The 24721-nt window shown below is 37.0% G+C and overlaps 1 protein-coding gene across 1 annotated transcript in view; it reads right to left on the bottom strand.

Moving 5' to 3' along the window:
- Positions 1-24721, bottom strand: part of SMG1 (SMG1 nonsense mediated mRNA decay associated PI3K related kinase) — a 104811-nt gene that overhangs the window by 56928 nt on the left and 23162 nt on the right. Inside the window, 12 exon segments of the mRNA XM_025855600.2 lie at positions 1518-1787; positions 2473-2574; positions 4237-4461; positions 6141-6314; positions 8519-8616; positions 9976-10048; positions 10453-10578; positions 13310-13523; positions 14546-14604; positions 15591-15727; positions 17949-18104; positions 18631-18794. Coding sequence (XP_025711385.1) covers positions 1518-1787; positions 2473-2574; positions 4237-4461; positions 6141-6314; positions 8519-8616; positions 9976-10048; positions 10453-10578; positions 13310-13523; positions 14546-14604; positions 15591-15727; positions 17949-18104; positions 18631-18794 — 1798 coding nt within the window.

Genomic DNA, 24721 nt, shown 5'->3' with positions numbered 1-24721 from the left:
GACCTGAGCCGAAGGCAGTCGCTTAACCAACTGAGCCACCCAGGCACCCATGTGTATACATTTTTAAAAGTTAAAATGACAGGGGCGCCTGGGTGGCTCATGACCTGAGCCGAAATCAAGAGTTGGATGCTTCACCGACTGAGTCACCCAGGTGTTCCTGAGCTGTACACTTTAAGTGGGAATTGTACGATGTTTGATTTATAGCAATAAAGATATTTTTTTTAAAAAAGAGAAAAAAACAGGCGCCTGGGTGGCTCAGTCGGTTAAGCGTCTGCCTTCGGCCCAGGTCATGATCTCAGGGTCCTGGGATCGAGCCCCGTGGTAGGCTCTTTGCCCATTGGGGAGCCTGCTTCTCCCTCTCCTCCTGCCCCTCTCCCTGCTTATGCTCATGCTCGCTCTGTCTCTCAAATAAAGTAATTTTTTTTTAAAAAAAGAAAGAGAAAAAGATACTGAGCTGTATTTGGCCCACAGGCTGTAGTCTACTGAGTCCTGATTTAAACAAAATCCTCTGTACCCCCCAATGTAGCAAACTGCCTCTCAATCTTCGATACACTACACATGGCAAGGTGCCCTATCCAATGAGAAAAAAGGAACATCCTGCCACTCCTAAGCTTTACCCATCCTTCCCTTTTCCTTCTGCTGCTAATACACTCCATTACACCTGACTGCTCCTTCCTGACCCACTCTGTTTCCAGAATGCAAGACAAAAAACCTCCTCAAATCTATATACAATGTGAATTCCTCAACAATGAAATTTTAGGGTCTGAGTAGAGTTTACTGTACACCATCAGCCATGACTAGCAGTGGGGGAAGGAACTGCTACTCATCAAGTGACACAAGGCAACAATCTAATCAGGAAAGCATGCAAATCTAAACATCAAATTTGACTTTCCCCTCCCTTCTCTTTTAGAAAACTTTATCCCTTAATTATATCCTTTTTTTTTTTATTAGAAGTAATGTCTTCCAATCCTGCAAGGTCTAACAGAAGGGAAAAAAATAAAGCAATAATAATTATTAATCAAAAGCAAGGTCATGTCAAATTTCTTAAAAAGAGGAAATCTTTATTCTATTCCCAAAAGAATATATGAATATTCCTAGAGAAAAGTAGGCACTCAAAAAGGAAGACCATATGTAAGCACTAACATTAGTGAAGAGGAGAAAAGCAGGGAAGGAGTTGCAAATTAAAAGAACTATACAAATCTGAGCTGTGGAAAATGTTGACAAATGTTTTATAGGCATGCTAGAATACATACAAATGCATAAAAGACATTTTTTAAAAGATAAAATACAAAAAGTCTTTGAAGCGTTGTCAAAGAAAGGAAGAGGAAAGCGAAATACAATGGCAAGAAAACATTCCTGTCAATTTTAATGATCCAGGCATGTCCTACATATGGCAGTGGGTTCTACAGTGACTCTGGAGATACTGACATGGTAATAGTAGTAAATAAGATAGGTAAACATGCAATGAAGAGAGGCTTAAGTGAGAATAAAACAAAGCACTGCAAGTAAAAACTCACCCCAATTAGTGAGTTTTTGGCATTTCCAATTGTAGTCAGGGCACTGAGGTCAAATATAACTACAAATTTTGCATTGTCTACATTGAATATGTGATTTTTAAAAGCCTCATGTTTTATTTCAGAGCAGGCATCAGGAAGTTGTAGACTATGTAGCAGGTTGTTTAGGGCACAAGTCATTTCCCCCAAAATTAATTTATAGGCAGTCTCCAAAACAGGAATATTCTTCAGGCTGAGCACTGCTTGATAAACAGCATGGGCTACAGCAACAACCTTTAAAGAGAGAATTCAGGAAAGTGATAATTAAACGGAAAAGAAAATTACTAACTGCATAATGTGATGGTACAAATTAATTTTAAGACCAATAAATTCACTGTCCAAAACACCAAAGACCTAAATTTTTTTAAAAACCCAACCTTAGGGAAGCTACATGTGTCAGTAAATTTATGTCAGTAAGTTTATAAAAATCTTCAAAACTTTATTCCAGAGTCCTCTAAATAAAAAGTTCTTAAAAGGCCATTTTTAAAAAGTGGCTGGGATCAAAACACACATAAAAAGAGCTATTTATTACAATTACTTTTCCTCTATCTACTTGGAAAGCCTGTAGTGGTTTTGACTGGGAGTCAGCTGAGAAGCTAATAATGAAATTTATGACATACCACAGTATCTCTGAATTTATGACTTAATACAGCTGCTTGTTTTATGAAATTTTAATAAAACAAACTTAATAAAAAGAAATTATGGAAATCTGATAAGAATATGTGGCACAGTACGACAATCAACAAATACTAAGTTATATAAATCATTTAATCACTATATTTTAAAACATTTATCATTTCACTCCATATTTTAAAACATTTATCATTTCACTCCATTTCATTTATATAGCCTAGTAAGTAACTTGAATCAACTCTTCAATGACTGAAGTTACTAAAGTCCTTGTCAATGCAACACTTACCTCCTTTTCTTTATGATAACGCAAAAATAGTAGTTTAGATGATGGTATGAATAGTTTTTCTACAAATGATGATGGCAGTTTTGTATTTATCTGTTCAACAATCTAAAAGAATAAAATAAAAAGAAGTGAGCTACCAAGACACAACAGGACACGGGGAAACTTTACATGCATCAAGTTAACTGAAAGAAGCCCATCTGACATGGCTACACACTATGATTCCAACGATATGCCATTCTGGAAAAGGCAAAACTATGGAGACAGTAGTATCCATAGTTACCAGGGATTCAGGAGGGATGAACAGGTGGAGCACAAGACATTTTTAGGTTTCACTATTCCATATGATACTACAATAATGAATATGTGGCATTATTCACTTGTCAAAACCCACAAAATGTACAATCCAGAGAGTGAACCCTAAGGTAAACTACAGACCTCAGTAAATAACGTGTCAATTTGGTTCATCAACTGTAATAAATGTTCCACACGAAAGCAAGACGTTAATAATGAGGGAAACTTGGACACCTGGGTGGCTCAGTCAGTTAACTGTCTGCCTTCGGCTCAGGTCATGATCCCAGGGTCCTGGGATCGAGTCCCCCATGGGGCTCCTTGCTCAGCAGGGAGTCTGCTTCTCTGTCTGCCTACCACTCCCCCTGCTTGTGTGCGCACGCTCTGACACATAAACAAAATCTTAAAAAAATAATAATAATGAGGGAAACTACTGTGGGAGAGCGTATGGGAACTCCACACCTAAGGCTCAATTTTTCTGTAAACCTAAAAACTGCTCTGAAAAATATCTATTAATTAAAGAAGTAATATATCTAAACTATATTTTAAGGCCTTAACATTATGACAGTAAAACGTCTAGATACCTATATAGGATATATGTATCTATACTTAATTAAACATGGGCTACTTTTTTTTTACATTGGCAAAGAGAGGTATAACTTTTGACAGAAATGTTCAGCAGAGTATCACCTAGAATTTGCTTTAAAACAATCCAGCTGGAGGGGCACCTGGGTGGCTCAGTCAGTTAAGCGTCTGCCTTCGGCACAGGTCATGATCCTAGGGTCCTGGGATCAAGCCCCACATCGGGCTCCCTGCTCGGCTGGGAGCCTGCTTCTCCCTCTGCCCGCCCCCCCACTGTGATCTCTCTCTCTCTCTCTCTCTCTCAAATAAATCTTTAAAAAATAATAAATAAATAAATAAATAAAACAATCCAGTTGGGGATGGAGACACAGCAAGGAAGAGGCAGGGAGTCAGAGAGGCCTAGATGAAACCAGATAGACCATGTGTTTCTATTTATAAGAAAGAGTATTAAGTATACAGAGATTCATTATGCTATTCTGTTTTTTTTAATATACTTCAAAATGTCCATAATAAATGGGGGAGAGAAGGAAGAATATTTATGGTTAAGAATAAAAATTATAAAACAAGTTTCATATGGGAAACAAAACATAACAAGGTCTTCCTAAATAGTTATCAAGTACCTATATGATACTTATCAGGAATACTAGGTAGTCTTACATGAAAGACATTTCATCAAAGAAAAAAAAGAAGAAAAGGAATAAAAACTACCCTGAGATCAAACACTAAAAGTAAACAGATAACAGAGCAAAAGCAAGCTAGATTATATAAATAAGACTAATGCACTCTTTAAAAAAACAAACATAAAAAACCAAGGCCCTCATTTCTTCCACACTAATTTAAATTTAAGGGCCCGAATAAATTCCGTATGAAAAAGCAAGGAAAAAAGAATTCACATACCAATGTGAGTAAATTCAAGACTGAGATGCTATAATCTGTACCGCAAGTCTGGCAGTTCTCCAGCTGATCTAATCCATATGTAATGACCATGTCACAATGTATAGTCATGCTAGGATCCAAGCTGCCGAGCAAAACACCAACACACTCATTAGCAGCTGTCAACACAGCCTCAGAAAAAAACACTTGGTTTGCAGCCGTCACACATCTCATTACTCTGTATAGAACCTGCAAATGGGGAGAATAAGCAGCTTTTTAAAAAAATTCACATGCTTCCACAAAGTAAGAAAATAGTTTCTATTTAATGCAGTTTGAACTGAAAATTAACTGCCTGCCTTGGCAGTAGTCTCTTAATATTCTCGCTCTCAGTGGCTGAATAATAAAGGATATCTTTAGTAAAATATGCAAAAATGATCTTGCCTAAAATAGTCTAAAGTACTGTTGTGACAGAAAATGCATCCTCTATTTCCCTTATACCCAATTTCTATCACCCTCTCTCCCCCAGCCAAAGTAACCAAAGTGGCTGGAGCTCAGAATTTTTATATTCATGAAATACACCAGTACTTCAACAGTAGCATTAAACACAGGAATAACCTGCCATGAGAATCATCTTCCTGCAATAAAGCACTTGGGCTTTTGGTAATCAATCTTTTAAAACTAAATACCCAAGTCACCTTAGCTTATGAACGTTCATGTACTGATGATCTCTTTGGAAAGGTTAAGTCTCTCATTCATAACATGTAATTTCTAACCAAAAACCCCACTAAACAAGTCAATATTAATATACTAAATTTCTAATAAAAATAAGTTAAGAAACAAAGTGATACAGTATATCTTTCTGTAATTTTCAACAATCACTACATATAGGCTTTAAACCTATAGGTTAAGAAGGCCTAAAAGACATTCATACAAGAATACATTAAATATGTAACTATCCTGGGAAATGATTATTTTCTTTCCTTTTGTTTTACATCTGAATTTATTGCCTTTATTTCAACATTGACACAGTTATCAAACCACCAACTTTTAGAAAGGAATAAATAAAATGAAGACATTAAATCATCTTGTTCAGGTTTAAAATATCAAAATTCTGGCTTTAATTATCTTCAGGATCTGACATTTCTGTTCACACAATTAACCTAGCAAAAAGTCATATAAAATTAATATCCTATTTTATTTGGCAATGTGTTCAACAGAAATAAATAAAAGTTAGACTTGTATCCTAACAGTAAAATTTTAATCATTTAATATTTTATGACTATATCATGCATGTTTCTCCCTTCTTATTCAAGAACAGTACAGGGGCAGATTCATTTCTGGCATCTATTACACTGAGCCACTCAGTGAACTGTAGCAGAGTACAGCTAATGTTTGGGGCTGCTCAAGTGTGGTAATCATGCTGCCTTTATAACTGATCTCAGACTACTAAACATTTAAGTTCTTGTATCTTTATAATCTTGGATGTCAGACTATCAAGTTGTTTCATCCTGTCATGCTCAGAAAAAATTACTTTTTGAGGCTTTCTCTACAATGCATTATTCTCATTATGTTGAAAAACTAAACTCAATAATTATAAAGCAAAAATTAAAATATTACTTTTAAAGAAAGATTTTAAAAGGATATAAAAAAAGAATAATCAACCTATGAAGGATCTCATGAGAAAAAAGTTCATGCACATTTTAAAATGCAGTATAGCCTTTTTCTCATATAGGGGAGGGGACAGAAAGGAGATGGGATATTAATAGGATTCCCTACTTTTCTGGCAATTTAAAGTAGCCACATGTGTACATACATACAAAACAAATGAAGAGTTAGTAACATAGTTCACTAGGTAAAGAAAAAGAAGCACTTACAATACACAACAATTTTGTTTTTGAATGATACTTAAAACTCCTAAAGACACTTACATCTGTTACATATGCCTCAGTGATTGGAGGACCCCGAATTGGGCTGAAGCGTTCCCCAATGCTCCTCACTACAGTACTGAACACCCGGAGAAGCGCGGCCAGCTTGGGTAGCGACACCGATGGAGGAGGAACATCTTCATCCACTGACTCCCCAGAGGCCACATGGCTAAGGTCCTAGATATGTAATCACAGCACTCTTATTTAAGGAGCACACTGTTCAAAACAAACAAACTCCCAATTTTTAAGTCAATTAGCTTTGTTCTTACAAATAAAGGAATTTTAGCCTATCAGAAAAATAAACATGGGGGCGCCTGGGTGGCTCAACTGGTTAAGCATCTGACTCTCAATTTTGGCTCAAGGTCATGATCTCAGGGTTGTGAGATCGAGCCCTGCATCAGGCTCCACGCTGGGCATGGAGCCTGCCTAAGATTCTCTCTCCCTCTACCTCTGGCCCCATCACCAAAAATTAAAATTAAATTAAATTAAAAAGTAATCTGTTAGAGAAAGGAACATGAATCTAAATGTAAAAGTAAATTATACTTCACTAATTAACAAATCTATACTTAAATAAGCCAAAAGTAACCTCAGCAGATTAAGAAAATAACTTCTCAGGGACGCCTGGGTGACTCAGTCAGTTACGCGTCTGCCTTCAGCTCAGGTCATGGTCCCAGGGTCCTGGGATCAAGTCCCACATCGGGCTCCCTGCTCAGCGGGAAACCTGCTTCTCCCTCTCCCACTCCCCCTGCTTGTGTTCCCTCTCTTGCTGTGTCTCTCTCAGTCAAATAAATAAAATCTTAAAACAACAAAATAAAAAATTTCTCATACCAACTCAGAAAGGTAGTGGGGGAAAAATAAATAGTACATATGCTCTGTTATATATAGGTACAAATGGAGCCAGAAACTTTTGCCATTCCTGAATTGGTTTCTGCTAAAATCTTATTCCAGGTATTCTTTGAGCCACTCAACTCAATAATCCCCCACACCAACATTATGCACACAAAGGGCAAATGGGGGAGGAGAAGTGTTAAATTAGAAAATCTGGTTTACAAATCTAGTTAAGGAAATAAGATATACTCAAAAGAAAAGATTAGCAAAAAATGGGATACTAGAACCAACATATACCTACATATAATTAAGCACACAAAATAATAGAAGAGAATTTCATCTTATGGATACCAAGGGGGAGAGTCTCTACAACCAGAATGGGCAGCTTCAGTGAGGTAGATCAGCATTAAAGGTAGGAAAAGAGATATTCTAGGTGTGGAGGCAAAGAAACATGTAGAAGCAAAATTTTCCTTCCACTCTTCTCTGAAAGGCTCGAAATAGCATAGCTGAAGCTAAATCATTATAGGAGCCTTAAATACCAAGCAAGAATCATGGCAGGCCTGAGTAAGGAAGAACCACAAAGAAGTTCTCAGAGGACATGGCCAATTTAAGTCATGACCAGTGAGCTAAGAAAGCCAAGACCCAATACCAGAGACTTCAGTAGCACGCTTAAAGTTGCCATACTATACTGGTATAGTCGCAAAAATTTGCTAGAGCCAAGTCTTTTCCTGCAAAGCATGATCCAAGATCCCCAATATATGTAAAAGAAAAGTCTTTAGGGGCTTTTATACAACATCAATTCACGTTACTTTTAATATACTTTTGGTATCAAAAAATAAAAATGAACTGTAGGAAATGTCTGAAAACTACTAGCTACCAGGAATATTTCAACCTTTGCACAATGAGGCCTGCTATTTTTCTTTCAGTCTTTCTGGTAATTCAGCTGGTAACTTAAAAACAGCATCTAGGGGCACCTGAGTGGCTCAGTCAGTCATTAAGCATCTGCCTTTGGCTCAGGTCATGATCCCAGGGTCCTGGGATCGAGCCCCGTATCTGGCTCCCCGCTCAGCTGAAAGACTGCTTCTCCCTCTCCCACTCCCCCTGCTTGTGTTCCCTCTCTCACTGTCTTGCTCTCTGTGTCAAATAAATAAACAAAATCTTTAAAAAAAAAAAAAAAAGCATCTAAAAAAATTTTTTTAATATTGCAACGGTCTTGTAATTTCTATTTAAATGTCAAGTGGTCTGAATTATTTTAAAATATATCTAGCACTGTTAGGGGCACCTGGGTGTCTCAGTCGGTTAAGCGTCTGCCTTTGGCTCAGGTCATGATCCCAGGGTCCTGGGATCGAGCCCTACAAGAGGTTCCTGCTCAGTAGGGAGCCTGCTTCGCGCTCTCCCTTTGCCCTCCCCACCCCTGTGTGCACACCCTCTCTCTCAAATAAATAAAATCTTTAAAAAAAATTTAAAAAAAAAATAAAATAAATGTAGCACTGTTTAAGATTTTTGTTTTGTTCTTAACTGAAATTTTAGGAAATAACTTTCTACATACTCACCTCAGCATATGCCTCCATGTCCTCTAGAAACTGACCAAGAAGAGTGGTAGAAAATGCAAGATCAGCTACCCAAAACGGCTCCAAACTCTGCAACCACCCTAGGAATCAAAAAATTCAAGAGTGGAAAAAACAAAAAATCCAAATTAAAAATATATCTAAAAGCCTTGTTTTAAAGTTACCTGGTTTTCAAGTTGCACACCCTTAAACAATGCTCTATTTCATGAAATTAGAACTATTAACTATTAAACATGCTGATCATGATGAACCAAAGTCTCTTTTAATGCTGCAAAAATGAAGTCTCCAGAAATTAAAATGTGATTCTTAGTCCTTATTTTTTAGCAGATTTAATATCCATATTGTCAACATACACAAGGCTTAGACTAAAATGCCACAATCTGCCACCAGCCTGGCTTTCTACTCCAGAACCCCAACCAACCACCAAAGATGTCCACTAATCTCTCCAGTGGAAATGGGTCAGAACCACTCTCAGTGGTACATCCAATTTCAAAGTCCACTGCACCAATTAAGCTAAGAGAAACTACAGCACCTGAAACAAGCTGAAATGTCCAAATGAGTCGTGCTAGTCATTCACTTAAATAAAAAAAAATAAAATAAATTTATCATTTAAACAATTCCCCAAATTCATCCATTTGGTTTTTTTAATTTTTTTTAAATACGTAGATATGATATACATAAACTTTTTTTTAAGATTTTATTTCTTTATTTATGAGAGACAGAGAGAGATGGGGGAGGGGGGCAGAGGGAGAAGCTGGCTACCCAAGGAGCAGGGAGCCTAATGTGGGACTCGATCCCAGTACCCTGGGATCATGACCTGAGCCGAAGGCAGACACTTAAGCATCTGAGCCACCCAGGTACCCTGTTTTTTTTTTTTTCTTTTAGTAACCAGGAAAACAAGTCACAAATATCCAGGATCTTTCAATCTACACTCAAGTATTGCCACTGTAATGTCTCCTGCCACCAGCACACACTACAAATGACTCGTGAAAAGTCAATTTCTCACAGGGGCAACATTACAATCTGTACTTACTCTCCCCTACCTACTACGAAGTACACAGTCTTCCTCTGAAAGGATAAATTCTGCTAACAAGTAATGTTCATTTATAACAACCAAATTATTGGGGTGCCTGGGTGGCTCAGTCAGTTAAACGTCTGCCTTCAGCTCAGGTCATGATCCGGGGTCCTGGGAGAGAGTCCCATATCGAGCTCCTTGCTAAGGAGGGAGTCTGCTTCTCCCTCTGCCTGCTGCTCCCCCTGCTGTGCTCTCTCTCGGACAAATAAATAAAATCTTTAAAAAAAGAAAAAATATGTAATAACCAAATTATTCCTGTGAAGCAATTATTTTTCTTGCATTATGAAAGAAATAGTATGCTTGACTCTGAGAAACCAGAGCTCCTTTCCATAACAATTAAATGACTGATACATGCTGAATAACTTACCAGACACCTGCTGTGTGAGCGAAGGTTTCTGAGTATGATCTATATGCCATCCAACTAATATATCAACTGTATCCTGAGTGGAGACAAAGAGAAAAAGGCTAATCATTTTAAGGTCTAACTGCTACTTCTCCTGTGGACCATTTCAGATTAAGAAATCCTAGAAAAAGCATCTGCACTCTATCTATTTGACATTATACAAACTTAGAAAGGGAGAGGGCAGGGCAAGAGAATAATGGAACTTTGTTTATGACCTTAAGGAAATGTTTTTTCTTTAAATATTTTGAGGTATTAATGTCAGAAAGTACAGATGGTATTTATAAAAACTGTATTACTGCACCATTCTATCCTGGACCCTCAAGCATCACTGATTATACTCCAAGAAGCAGAAGTTTTGTTTTCTCTCTGATTCCCAAAGTCCTTAGACACACAACCAATCCTTCTCCCCATCATATGAACAGAGGGAGTCAGGGAACTCACCCTAAAATTAGTGCTGAAAATATGAGGGTAACATCGAGCCACCAAAAGAATGCACTTAACACATTTGCAAAGTAATTCTGGTGTATCCACATTTTCAAGAATGGACTGTAGGCTGGTCATTACAAGCTAAAAAATAAAAGTTATAAACCATGAATATTCAACAAAACAGGAAGAAAACGAGCATGTTGGGCTCATTATTTAAAAATGACTTTATCTTTGGCTCAGGTCATGACCCCAGGGTCCTGGGATTGAGCCTTGGAGTAGGGCTCCCTGCTCAGCAGGGAGTCTGCTTCTTCCTCTGCCCTTCACCCCTCTCGTGCGAGCGTGTGCTCTCGCTCTCTCTCTCTCTCAAATAATAAACAAAATCTTTTTTTAAAAAAAGTGATTTTATCTAAAATTGATTATGATACTAAAGAAAACAAAGTCTGCAGTTTTAGCTAAAAAATAAGTTGAAAACATTTCATTCCACCATGAACAGGCTGAAAATAAATAGTTTCCCCTTCTTTAATGTCTCTTAATATTATTCCTAAGTAGTGTCTGTTCACATTATTCCTAAGTGCTCTCTTTAATACCATGGACTTGATTAAATTTCAAGAACAAAAATTAAGATGTGCTTGGAAAACTTTTCTTTAAAGTACCTCAATTACTTTCCAATTCAAAATTTATAGCAAATTTTATAAAATTTATGCTTTAGGTTATTAGTACTTGCTTCAAATTTGAATGATTTAGAGAAGATTAGCATGGCCCCAACACATGAATAACAGACATGCAGGTTCATGTTACCACTATATATAGATTTTTTATTTTTTTTATTTTTTTAAGATTTTATTTATTTATTGGACAGAGAGAGACACAGCGAGAGAGGGAACACAGGAGGAGTGGGAGAGGAAGAAGCAGGCTTCCCACTGAGCAGGGAGTCCAATGTGGGGCTCGATCCCAGGACCCTGGGATCACGACCTGAGCCGAAGGCAGACGCTCAACGAATAAGCCACCCAGGCGTCCCTATAGATCTATTTTTTAAACAAATATATGGCATGCCACTGACAGAATATTTTGCAGCTGTTAGAAACCATTTTTTCCTAAAACGTAAAGCTCTTCTTTACAAAAGAATGAGGTTATAACTACAGAAAAAATGCTAGAACTGTAAAAGTACCTAACATCTTGCACAGCCAATGCTATAATGTACACAGGTACAGAATATGAATGGGGGCTGAAACCACTGAGTGGACTAGAACTAAAAAACAGGATATTCAGAAGGTCTCAAGGTATCATGCCCAGATTACTAATTACAAAAGGAGAAAAATAAGCGTCCACAACAGAAAAATTCTGGTGGTCATCACCTCAACCAAGTCTGATCAAACTCTTCATCCCTGACAGGAAGACAAACTGAAGCTATGTGCCTGCCGGTGTGATGCAACAGTAAGAATGAACCCCGGAAGTATTCATGACCAAAAGGTTTAAAATCAGGAAACAGCAATCAGACAAACCCAGGAAGTAGAACATTCCACAAAAAGGAGGGACAAAAAAGGTGTGAACTGTTCTAATTAATAGCGATTAAAGAGGCACAGCACCAAACTATACACAAGTCTTGGCGGAATCCTGGGTCAGGTAACACAAAAGCTGTAAAAGATATCTTAAGGGCAGAAGTTTGAATAGGGATTACATTATGTAATAAAATTAATTTTCTTAGGTATGATAATAATTTTGTTAATATAAGAGAACAGCCTTATTTTTAGGGGATGTATGCTGAGGCATTATAGGGTGAATTGCCATGACGTGTGTAATTTCAAATAGTTCAACAAAAAAGCTGAACTATGTGTGTAGAAATAAAACAAGTGTAGCAAAATGCTAGTAAGTGACAAACCTAGATAAAGGATATATGGATATTTATTATACTGGTCCACATGTTTTCCTGTGGATTTGAAAATTTTCAAAAAAAATATTTGGAGAAATGTTCAAAATATTAAAACTATATGCAGAATAAGCCTAATTTGGTGTTATGATATTTAGTTATAATTTTCTCAATCTTTCCCAAAATTTTTCACATAACCGCTATAAAGAAAAATGGATTTTTAAAAAACAGACTCTATCATTTAAAGTGACTTAAGCAAAATAAAGCGTATCATCAATTGTAAAGAACACATATAAATAAAAGATATCTGGGGCACCTGGGTGGCTCAGTAGGTTAGACGTCTGCCTTCAGCTTGGAGTCCTGGAATCAAGTCCCGCATCAGGCTCCCTGCTTAGCAGGAAGTCTGCTTCTACGTCTGCTTCTACCTCTGCCCCTCACCCTGCTCTCTGCTCTCTCACACCTACTTAACAAAAATTTAACTGCCTGTAACTTTGCTCAAACTTAAACTGAGAATGATCTTTTAATATACTCACACAAAAGTGAAATAAAGCTAAGTAAGGCTGGTTTTCATTTATACAAAATTATTTTATATCACTTGGAATAAGAATTTTTGACATATTATTAAACCTAAAAAGGCCTAGAATGAGTTGTGTCGTTCAGTTTTTGTCTCCCTCTGAAAAGTCAAGTCCCCTCCTATCCAGCTGTCCTCACTGAGTCCCTATTTTCAAATGTGCAAATGATGCTAGTACTAAGCAAAATTCAAAGGAAAGCTTCAAAAAAGCGAAAAGACAAAAGAAAAATCTAACTTATTTTAAATCTACCTTTAATTTGTATCCTTTAACTCAAACTCAGAAAGAGAAATGTTATTTATATCATATTTACTATCAATAGATAACCCCTATACCAAGTTTCCTTTCTCCAAGTTCCTCTCCAAAAACATTACTAGAAAATTGTTAAGGATAATTTTCTTCCCAAATCCATCAATTCCCCCCCCCTCATTCTTACCTGCATTACAGATGAAAAGGCTTTCTTTTCTCCTACAGTCTCTAATGCTTTGTAGGTGGCACATAAGTAGAGGAGTTTAACTTCATCTTTTGCAGATGAGCTAAATTTGCTAAAAATCCATTTGAAGATCTTCTCAGCCTCATAGCTCAGAGAAGCACAAAGAAGGCCAAGACAGCAAGCTCCCTCCTGTCTCAACTCCTGAAGCAATTTGCTACTGTGTTTATTTCAATGCAAACAAAATAAAACACATGAAAGGTTTAAGCTTTCAAAGATGACAAGAATGACATTTTACAAAAGAATGTCTTCAACGATTTTTTTTAATTTTCTATTCAAACTACATAAAAGATTGAAACTTTATCTTTAAATATGCTCTTTACTCTCTCTATCCCACAGTGCCCAAAAGTACCTTTGTTAGACACATTAGCTTTTCTTTTACAGAATCAATTACTCACAAACAGTAAGGAAAGGCCCAGAAATACTAAAAAATCAGGCTTCAAATTCCATCTCAAGCTACATTAAATAATCCACAGAAAAGGGCAGCAACAAGGATCAGATAAAACACACTACAAATAACTACATATGATGTAGTGTTCAGTAGGTAAGGACTATAAAACAGGAAATGGTACTAGTTAAAGCACAACAAACTTAACAGGATAACAGCACTGATTTAAGTATATTAATAACTAACTATATAAAATGAAACCATCAAAAAGCAGTAAGGTTCGTGACCTGCTGAGATGAGTTTTTGGTGCTTTCCAACACTGCAATTCTTTGGGAATCCCCATACGAAGAACAGACTGCACACCTTTGTGGAGAACCCCAGTAGCCTCGTAGAGCAGGTAGTCTGAATCCACTGTTGCCCAAAGAAGGAAGCTCCCTTTCACCTCTATTCTCTAAGCAGTGTCAAAATTCTCTAGTTTACAAAAGTTAATCGCATTCATTCATGCCTGCATTAAGAGTTTATGGCATTCCACAAGTCAATGCTCAATTACTCAGTCATGTTGACAAATTAGAAAAAAAAAAGAAAGAAAAAAAGGCATTTCCTTTCAAGTGGATTCCAATTGTATTCAATGGTAATTAACATATAAATACTTTAACATAGATAAAGATGGCAGGAGAACCCAGTAAAACATTAAGTAGATATTCATAAATGAAACTACCAATGGGTTTACCTTCTTGTACATTTTTTAATAATTCCTAAAAATATAGTCTTAAAATTACCCACTGGTTACTTACCTTTCATTAAGCACATCATGTACAGCAGCCAAGATATTATCCAATTGTTTAACTAGTACCTTAAAAAAAAAACCACATGTATAAAAACTTCAAATTCCTATACTTTCAATAACATTGTGTACTTTTTACTTGCGTTCCTCTCCAAATTCTAATCAAACAGCACACCTTCCTTTTCTTATTATTCCCAGTCTGCAATTAGTATGTATCAGGAGTATTACAAGTTTCCTTTCAGATTCTGAAAGAAATTTATCCATTCCTAGGTACTGCCATGATCATCAATGAAAAACATAAACTCAAAAAGCTTAGCTATTTATTCTGAAATGCATTAAGAGATGGACTGATGAGGTGAAGAGATAGGTGACAAAGCAACATGATAAAATGTTAACAGAATTTAGATGGCAGACATATGATATTCAGTATCTATATATATTTGAAATGTTTTCAAAAATTTCATTTGCTATATATTTTAATTTTTTCATAATAAAATGGGGGGAGGCAGAAAACTTGCTTTGAACCAAGTATTATTTGACTCACCATACCATTCTCATTAATTTTTTCCTGCTCTATATCAAGTTCTTAATTTCACATTAGGAGAATTACTCAGACCGGAGAGAAATTTATAACTGCTCCTCAACTTTTTTCTTTAAAGGATTTTTCCATTTAGTTAGCCCTGACAACCAGACCACACCTACCTATCAACAAAATACACACACCCCAATCCCAATTTCACATATGAAAAACAAAGACATAGTCTGTCCTGGCATACAGAAAATAAAATTCTGAGGACAACAGAATAAATGTATTAGAGGTTAAAAGCACTTTATTGTAGAAGACACCAGTGTGAATCCACCAATGGCAGGTAAATTACACATCAGGGTCATCAAGTTCTCAATCATTATAATATAGGCCAAATTAACCTAGAATAAGGAATCCCTGTTATTTTTCCTAAGAAGCAAAATTTTTTCCTTCTTAAACCACTCCAGATAGCATTATCTACTTCATTATGGAAACACAAAAGTTATCAACACTTCCATATTGTACTCACCAGCTTATTTTCTGGTTGCTGAATAAATTCTTTCAACTGCTTTACAGTAGCCAGTCTTCGGTCTCTGTCGTCTTCCCGGGTGATCCTCCGAAGAAGATTCGACAGTCGAGACTCATCAGAGTAAGACATCGATCGCTCTGTGAAAATAAACATGTTATGCATTGAGTATCAACACAGAAACTTTACAACCCAAATATTTTAAAGTACATCAAAAATCACAGTCCACTAAACAGTAGAACTTCAACCGAATGCAGGTCCCATCACACTTGTCACTAGAAGCCAAATTCCAGCAGACTGCTAGGCACAAAGCAGACCCTCAAAAAAGACAGACCTAAGCAAAGACCTCATTCCAGAGGACCAGTTGAGAGAAAAAAAGCGGCTTAGAAATTACTTTCTTCAGATTTGTTCCATAATCTTTTCGACATCCAGGTAAAGAGCATGAGTGCAGGTAAGAAACGTCTACAGGTTAGGGATAAAGTCTCAACCAGGCTGAAAAGAGGCTAGATGCTTCTAATTCTCCCGTGGTATCCAGTGAGGGCACGTGGTAGCCAGTGGAGGGAAGTCTCTTGTTCACATTATCATTATTTTCCTAAGACAAAGTTTTTGTAAACTGCAATCAAACATTCAGTTCAACAAATGTCTAATTACCACCAACCATGTACAAGGCATGATGCCACTAGGGAAGTGGCAAACCAGAACTGTTCTGCCCTTTGTTTTTTAATGACAAGAACAAGCAAGAATGCTCAAACAATTGCCCAATAAAAATACATTTAAGTACTAAATTTTTATATTTTCAGGTGTGCTATTTCATGATTAACCAACTTACAGTAAATACAAACCACATTAAAGGGTCTAATAGTTCCATTTCTAAGGCATGGAAAAAAATTACTAAAAGAAATTACAACATCTGAGGGAAGGAAAATGATTCTTTTTAATCCCTAGCCCATTGAGTATTTCAGTAAAGATGGACACTGAAAATGTCATCAGGTTACAAGCCAGGAAATCTAGGCTCTATTTACAATTCTGCCACAAGCAAACTACTTAACTCTGAGCCTCACAGGAGAAAGAACTAGACTCAATTATCTTTGGACTCACTTTCTAGCTTCTATCATACCAAAGTCAAGGGCTTCAAACACTCTTAAGAAACAGCATAGCCTCTGACTAGTGGGTCCACTTCTGAAAATTTATCCAAAAGAATTCATTTTTTAAAAGCCATATGCAAAAAAAAAAAAAAAAAAAGCAGCCTGATGCACAAAGATACGCACCAAGATACACACAACATGCACACATACACACAACACGTACACATACGCACAACACGTACATATACACAACCCCGTGGGAGCAAATGGTCATAAACTAAATGTCCAAAGAGTGACTACATCCAAAAAAGTATATAAATCAGAAATCCTGATTTCATACTTAGCTTTACCAACAGAATAAATTCTCTTTTAGAAAACTAATGATCACCTCACATTCAAGGTACTTTACCTAAACAGTGAGGCTGTGTTATAAGGCAGAAGGTGCTATCAGCATACTTAACTTTAGAAAAGCACCCATTCCATTTATACCCATAGTCCCTACAGACCCTTAAGAGTTCAAAGACTTGCTGCAGGGAGAGTCCACCACACACCAGACATTCATTATCCACTATGACCATAAAAATAATTTCTTTAAATCTCATCTAGACTTCAAATCTTTAGGAGAATTCTCTAGAAAGTGTACTCTAAAAAAATATTAAAGCCTTTCCTGTGAGGATTTAATCTAAGAAACAGTTTACAGGAGAAAGAATGCAAACAATTATCATCTGTACACGTTTTTCAACTCGAAGTAAACGAACCAACTCGTGTGCAAAGCATTAGTAAGAAATACGGCATCCAGGGTGCCTGGGTGGCTCAGATGGTTAAGCGACTGCCTTCAGCTCAGGTCATGATCCCGGGGTCATAGGATCGAGTCCCATATCGGGCTCCCTACTCGGCGGGGAGCTGCCTTCTCCCTCTGCCTGCCGCTCCCCCTGCATGTGCTCTAATAAAAAATAAAAAATCTTGGGGCGCCCGGGTGGCTCAGTTGGTTAAGCAGCTGCTTTCGGCTCAGGTCATGATCCCAGGGTCCTGGGACCGAGCCCCCCATCAGGCTCCCTGCTCGGGAAGCCTGCTTCTCCTTCTCCTTCTGCCTGCCTCTCTGCCTACTTGTGCTCTATCTCTCTGTCAAATATAAATAAATAAATAAACAAACAGATAAATAAATAAATAATCTTTAAAAAAAAAAGAAGAAGAAGAATACCGCATCCAGGGGAAAGAAAGGATACAGGTGTTTGTGGAGGCATTTGTCACTGGCCCCCAGTTTGTCCAATCTTACCCTGTGATTTCCTCATGTCTTTGATGGCTAACGCACGACTGCCATGCTGAATACTGGTGAACTCAGGGCTGGTCACATTGTTAACCCTCAGCTCTTGCCCCAACGACTTCCGACCATAAGTATTTTCCCCAGATCCTCCATTGACGCTGTAGCCACCTAAAAACAACGACATTTACATATTTTAATAGGGTTCTTTGCTTTACTCAATCAATTCCTGACAGTTCAGGATCTTACTACCCATCTACAGCTCAACCAGACTTTGCTTCTCCTACTCTTCCCTTGCGCTGCCCCGGCTTTGAAATCATCCTGATTTCATTTTGTCCATCCACAGAAGATAAGAGAAATATAAACTAAATTAAGTCAGATTTTGCCCTTTAAAAACTTTTAAAAGTCTAGAGGAGAGATAGTAGTCAGGAGACTTTCAGCCTTTGTGATATTTTGGGTGGCAAGGAAACTGCCTATGTGTATTATAATGTACGAAAATTTAAAAAAATTTTTAACGAAGGGGTAAACTTATTATGAAGTTTCAACAACAGCACTTATTTAATATTTATATCTTAAGCATATTAAAAAAAAGAGAGAAGTAAGGGAGAACAGAGGGAAAGAGAAAGCTAGGGAAAGGCTGGTAGGTTAAAAAACAAACAAAAAAACATGCCTCTAACAATAAAAGAAGCATATATACCCTTTTCGTCATTCTGTATGTCAGTGTGGACTCTGGTATCATCGTGCCTTTGCCGAGACACCACAGCTGAATTTGAAGGTTGCAGTCCATAAGAAGAAGACCCACCCCGATCTCTGGATGAAGAATATTTTAAAGTATCTGGGTCGGCTGATGCACTATCAGTTCTGTAAAGAGAGAAAAGTATAAGATTAAACTTTAAACAAATATTTTCACAGCGCAACTCATAAATCTTTTATTCAAGCCTCTCCTGCCACTCTAATTTTTAAATCATTATTATAAATAAGCACTCCAATTACTAATAAGTCTTTCAATAGGGAAGAGATTGTCAATGAATGCAAAGCTAGCTGTTCAGCCCCTTCTCTTCTACAGACCCATTCAGAAATATGGATAATTACCAGGATCAGAGTGACCAAGTCATCCCTGCTGTGGTCAAGGGTTAACAATTTTAGCAATGGAAATCCCATGTCCATGAACCGCCCCCCTTCAGTGCAAGGCAAAATAAGACAGTTGGTCACCCTTGTCCAGGATTCTCTTCACATGATTTGATAAAAGGAATCATTCTTCCTCAGCTCTCCTCCCAGGAGAGGTTAATCAGTGGAAAAGTTACAGTTTTCCCAGTCATAAAAATAAAAAGCACTGGCAACATATAAGGCAGGGGCAATGTGGCATAGTCTCTCTCTCTCTCACCTGAATTCCTAAGTTTTGGTGGATTATTTGGTGGGAAAGTAAATTACAGAATGATATTTGAAAGCAAGCTTGACAGGATATAAAAACACATTAGCTGGAAAGTAAGATTATTTTAATGTATTGGAGACTTCACTGAAGATGCCTTAGCTATAGACACTTATTAAAATTACAAAAATTGAGAAAAATAAAAATAAGATATCAGAACTCCAATAAAGCTGAAATTGAAGGTTGCAGTCCATCATCTATTTAAAAGTCAAGTACTGTGTAGAATAATCCCTGATACTTGGCCATTAATAAACAAGTGGTGCAGCCCCAAGGTAACATTAGTCCTTATCCTTATCTAAGGATCAGTTCTAGGCCTCAATGTCCTCATCAATACAACCAGGAGCTGAGTCTCATAATTTCTTATGAGCCTCATTCTTCCAACCATCAAACAAACATAAAGCATCAAGAAATAAGACAACACTACAACACCGTATGAAAAATACCAAGAAAAAAGCTCCTGTCCTATTGACACTACTTCTAAGGAACAACTTTCTGAAAAAAATCACTTTTATGGTATGTACTAAAAACACCTTCTGAACCCACAATTATTTGGGAAACTTGAGGACACTGGAAAAAGCAGAAACTAGCCTATTCCTCAACCCTTGCAGCTCCTCCCTCTTATATAAAAATGAATTCAGTGTTTGTTTATATATTTCAATTTATCATTTTTTCTTTACCCCACCCACAAAAATACTAAACATGGAACTTAGCATAAGTTCAGTCAGACAACCTGATCTATACTTACTGAAACCACTGTTAATATGGAATGCAAACAATAGGTCCAATTAAACTTGGGTAAATGGCACAAATCTAAATTATTCCTAAAGACTCTCAATTGGAAACTTGATAAAATTCTGACCCTAGCATATGAAAATGACTAAGGCTCCATAATGGAGTATCTTCTTCAAACATCCAGGGTTCACTTATCAACAAAGCTCAGTATTTCCCATAGATGAAAAAATATAATTTATGAAATTTCAAGAAAAAAAAGAACTTTTTCTAAGCATATTAATCTGTAAGCATTTAAGTACCATTAACACTAAATGGTGCATGAGAGCTTTTTAAAACAAATGTAATGGCATCTCCCATGTTTTTAAAAATAGCACATTAAAGGTGCACCTACAATAAACCATAAAGTAACATAAATTTCTGGACGGGAAATCAAAAATAAAAGAGAGCTTAAGAGCTTTTCTGACAGATTTTGAACTTGGCTATATGTATGACACCTAACACAACCTGGATAAGTAAGCTGCTAGCAAATGAACAGATACAAGATAACAAAAATCTACCAATATTTAAAATGTCTGAATTTTCTGTTTAAATTATGTTTATGTATCACATATACTACCTTTACTACAAAGAGTTAAGTATTTGTATCATTCTTCTGGGGACATAGCAGTAAACATAAGGCAGCAGAAAATGTGGGTTAAAAAATGATTTGGGCTCAAATCCCAACTCCAACACGGAAAGTAAGTGGGACTTTCCACAAGGTATTTAATCTCCAAGCCTCAGTTGTTTCTTGCATAAAATGGGGATAATACCTATCTCACCTGTAAAGTTGTTGTGAGGCTTAAACGAGATACTAATACTTAACTTACAGGGTATGCTCAAAGTTAGTAAGACCCCAGGGCACCCGGGTGGTGCAGTCGGTTAAGCTTCCCTCTTGGTTTCAGCTCAGGTCATGATCTCAAGAGTTGTGAGACAAAGCTCCACATAGGGCTCTACACTCAGCAGAGTCTTAAGATTCCCTCTCCCTCTGCCCCTCCTCCCCGTGTTCACTCTCTCTCTAATAAACAAATCTTAAAAAAAAAGTTATTAAGACCATAATACTAAACTCAAGATTTCCAGTCTAACAGACAAATAATATATAGGCAGTTCAACAGCACAGGAATACAACCAAAACAAGTTTTCATACCCAATACATAGCAGTTGATTTTAAGTTCTTCAATGAAGAAATTAAGCAATCTCCTACCAACAAATTCATTTCTACCTACAAAGCATTTGATTTCAAACTAAACTGGAAAAAAAGAATGGGGAACAAATTCCCAATTTATTAGAAATATAGGTTTTAAAATCCCATGAGTTATGAACACCAAGTTCTACCTCCCCCGCCCCCCAAGTTTGGGTTTTCAGAAATATAACAACAACAAAAAAAATCACTAGGGTTAGAACTACTGTCTCAGAACTGTCTAAAAACTCACTGGTTGCCACATTCTTTTAAAACAAACTGATCAAAACATTTCCAACCAGAATTCAAGTTATAGGTAGTCTGAATCCAAAAGCACAAAATGGCTCAGCATTTATATGAAATCTTGATTTTTTTAATATCAAGACTGCTTAGGTCTCAAAAAAAGTCAGTACCAGGCTGTTAGCACCAACACCACCACCAAGTCCAATAAATAGAAAACTGTTAATGAGCGGAAATGAGCACTTAAAATGAGGCAATCAAAGGCACAAAATACAGACTTGAATTCAAAGAGGCAGGTATAAATGTTAAGCCAGTTATAAGGGCTGAAAAAGCTATCATCTGCCAGAAAGTAGTGTCTGTTTAGTGATAAGAAAAAATCTATCTGTTAAAACTAAGAATCATACTAGCAAGGATCAAAAATACCTCCACAGCCCCTTTAATACTCTAAAAATATTATGGAGAGAGAGAGAAAAAAGAGAAATGCATAAATTTCCCCCAAATGATTAAAGTGAAGTTAAAGCCTGATGTACATGCCACATGAGAGGTAAGTTTCTAAAGCTCATACCTCAAAAATCGCATACTGTATAATATGGAGCCTTTGTGATGTTTTGCATCAAGTCAATCTGTAAGACAGTAGTTACAATATTAGTGAAGACAGTGGGTTAAAACATTTGTTGTTCAAACATGAAGCAAATATCATTCATGGGTTAGGTGCTTTTAGTTGTACTATGGCCCTCTAGGGTTCATATGCTGAAGCAAAAATGGAGATGGAAAGCCACTCTGTGCCTTTGAAGGGAGAGAGGCTTAAGGTGGCAAACCAAAAAAACTTTTTAGCACATAAGAGAATTTAAATGTTAACTTAACATACAAACCACATGCAAATATAGTTACCGCTCATTTAGTTACCTATTCTCAGTATACAGAAAATGTAATAAATCTGAGAGGTCATTTATTTTGAATGACCCAAATCCTCAGACCTCACATCAACAATCCACCATGTGCAAGGGGATATAGTATCTCCTGGCTACATGTGGTCTCGTCCAGTTCTTGTAAGCACTAAAATGCAACAACAACAACAAAAAGCACCACTCTGGAAGTATGAATTCAGGGAATTCCCTATCAGGAAGCATTTCCATAAAGCACCCCAAAATGACTTGATGCAAACACCACACCTAGTAGTGCCACTGGAATAAGCATCATACTGCTTCAAGTTGTTTTTAACTAGGCTTATTAAGGGTTTTTGCTCTCACGGTGAGATCTAATTTGTAAAGGATATCAACCAGGAAATGAGATTTGCACTTAAGCCAATGAGGTGGGAATGCATTTATTCTCAAAACCAATGATGGGCAAAAATAGTGTCACTGTCATAAAGTAGTTGTAGAATATGCTGTGAGTTTTTCCTTACTAACAGTTAATACCACTTGAAAATGATTTATCTTTTAGAAATAAATTCAAGGTTATCCCTATGATGCCTGTTACTCACCTGGATTCAGACATGTTTCATGAGGAATAGATGAAAAGGTGAAACTATACTATGAAATATGAATCTATGGCTAAAAAATTCATTTGGGAGGCTCATGGACTTCACTATTTGAAACTCTTCCCACAAGAGAAAATAGTGAGTTCAAATTTAGTAAAACAGAACTGAACCATCTTGCCAAAATTATGAGTTTACATCGGTTTTGCAGCACTGTAATATTAAGTTAATATAATTTCTTGATGAAACTTCCCTACTTAAGTATTAAATGTATGTAATACCAAATCTTAATTATCTATTTATGGGTTCTCTTACCAATTTTCCATCATTAATCAAACTCAACTAAATAGCAATGTAGACTCAAAATATGAAAATATTATTTTAACTATTTTTGTAAAACTGTAAATAATCTCACCAAGACCAAAGGAGGTCCATCTGGCCTTTACCCTTGGCTTCTGGAAGGTAATCTCTGAAGTCTTAGAATGTCATGCCTAATAAAAGTGCCCTTGTTCACCTGGAGGCTTTGGGCCACACCAGAAAGTATAACACTGTGATTTATGAGGGTAAAGGGGCTTTGAGTCCCAAGGACTAGCTCAACCTCCAGAAGGGCTGGAAACTAAGTTTACGTATGTAGGCAGTTGATCATGGAGTCCCAATAAAAAAAACTCTAGACAATACCTGGGTGAGCTTCCATGGTGGGTAATACTCCATGCGTATTGTGTGTCACACATCAACACCAGAAGAGTAATATTGTGTTCATGACTTCACAAGGAAAGGACAATTGGAAGCTCTGCATTCAAAACCTTTCTGGACTCTGCTGTATGGGCCTTCACCAGTAGCTGATTTTAATCTGAATCTTTTAGCTGTAATAAACTGTAACCATGAGTAGAACAGCTTTCAATGAGTTCATTAAGTCCTTCTGGTGACTTATGCAACCTAAGAGTAGTCTTAGGGACCCCTGAACTTGGACCTGGTATCAGAAGTAAGGCTGGTTTTATGGACCATGTTCCCTCTAACTCTGCATCGATATTTAAAATCACTGAACATGCCCTAACCCAAAATTTTAAAGATTGTAAATTTTGTTTATTAATAACATCTTTAGCAAACATAGTAAAGATTTGACTTCAGTATAATTTCCCTTCCAAGGACTCTCAAACACCCTCTACTGATTGACCTCTAGCCAAATTAACCAGAAGGAACAAACAAAGCAACTCTAGGAGGGTACTACATTAGATTTTAACCTTTGCTCTACATGCACAGAATTGTCCTCAGTGTAAAGGCTGGTCAACATACCACCCCCAGGTAATTCTCAGTCTACAACTGGGTCTTCAATACTTCCCGTGTTTCCCTAGCCAGGGTTCTCTCCTTTCCAAGACAGTTTTCAGACTTTTTGCACCTTCCTCCTTTCCCCAGCTCTTCCAGTACATGACCTTCCACATTCCTGCTTCACGAGAAATGCAAGCCATTCTTCTACAGCACTCTCAATAGTAAGGACTAACAGTTTTGAGCTCCTACCACATCTGGTAAGCAACTGAGCCAAGCAGTTTACATATATTTAGTACTTCATTTCATCTTTAACATAATCCTATTCTGATCACTAAAGATAATAAATTGCCATCTACGTAAGGTTCCATAACTGACCGAAAGCTGCACATCTGGTAAAAGGCAGAGCAAGAACTCAAATTAAGTTCTGT

Source organism: Callorhinus ursinus, unplaced genomic scaffold (genome assembly GCF_003265705.2).
Source record: "Callorhinus ursinus isolate GAN/ISIS: 27379988/994484 unplaced genomic scaffold, GSC_fseal_2.0 scaffold13, whole genome shotgun sequence".
NCBI lineage: Eukaryota > Metazoa > Chordata > Mammalia > Carnivora > Otariidae > Callorhinus > Callorhinus ursinus.
This window is presented reverse-complemented; position numbering and strand designations above follow the sequence as displayed.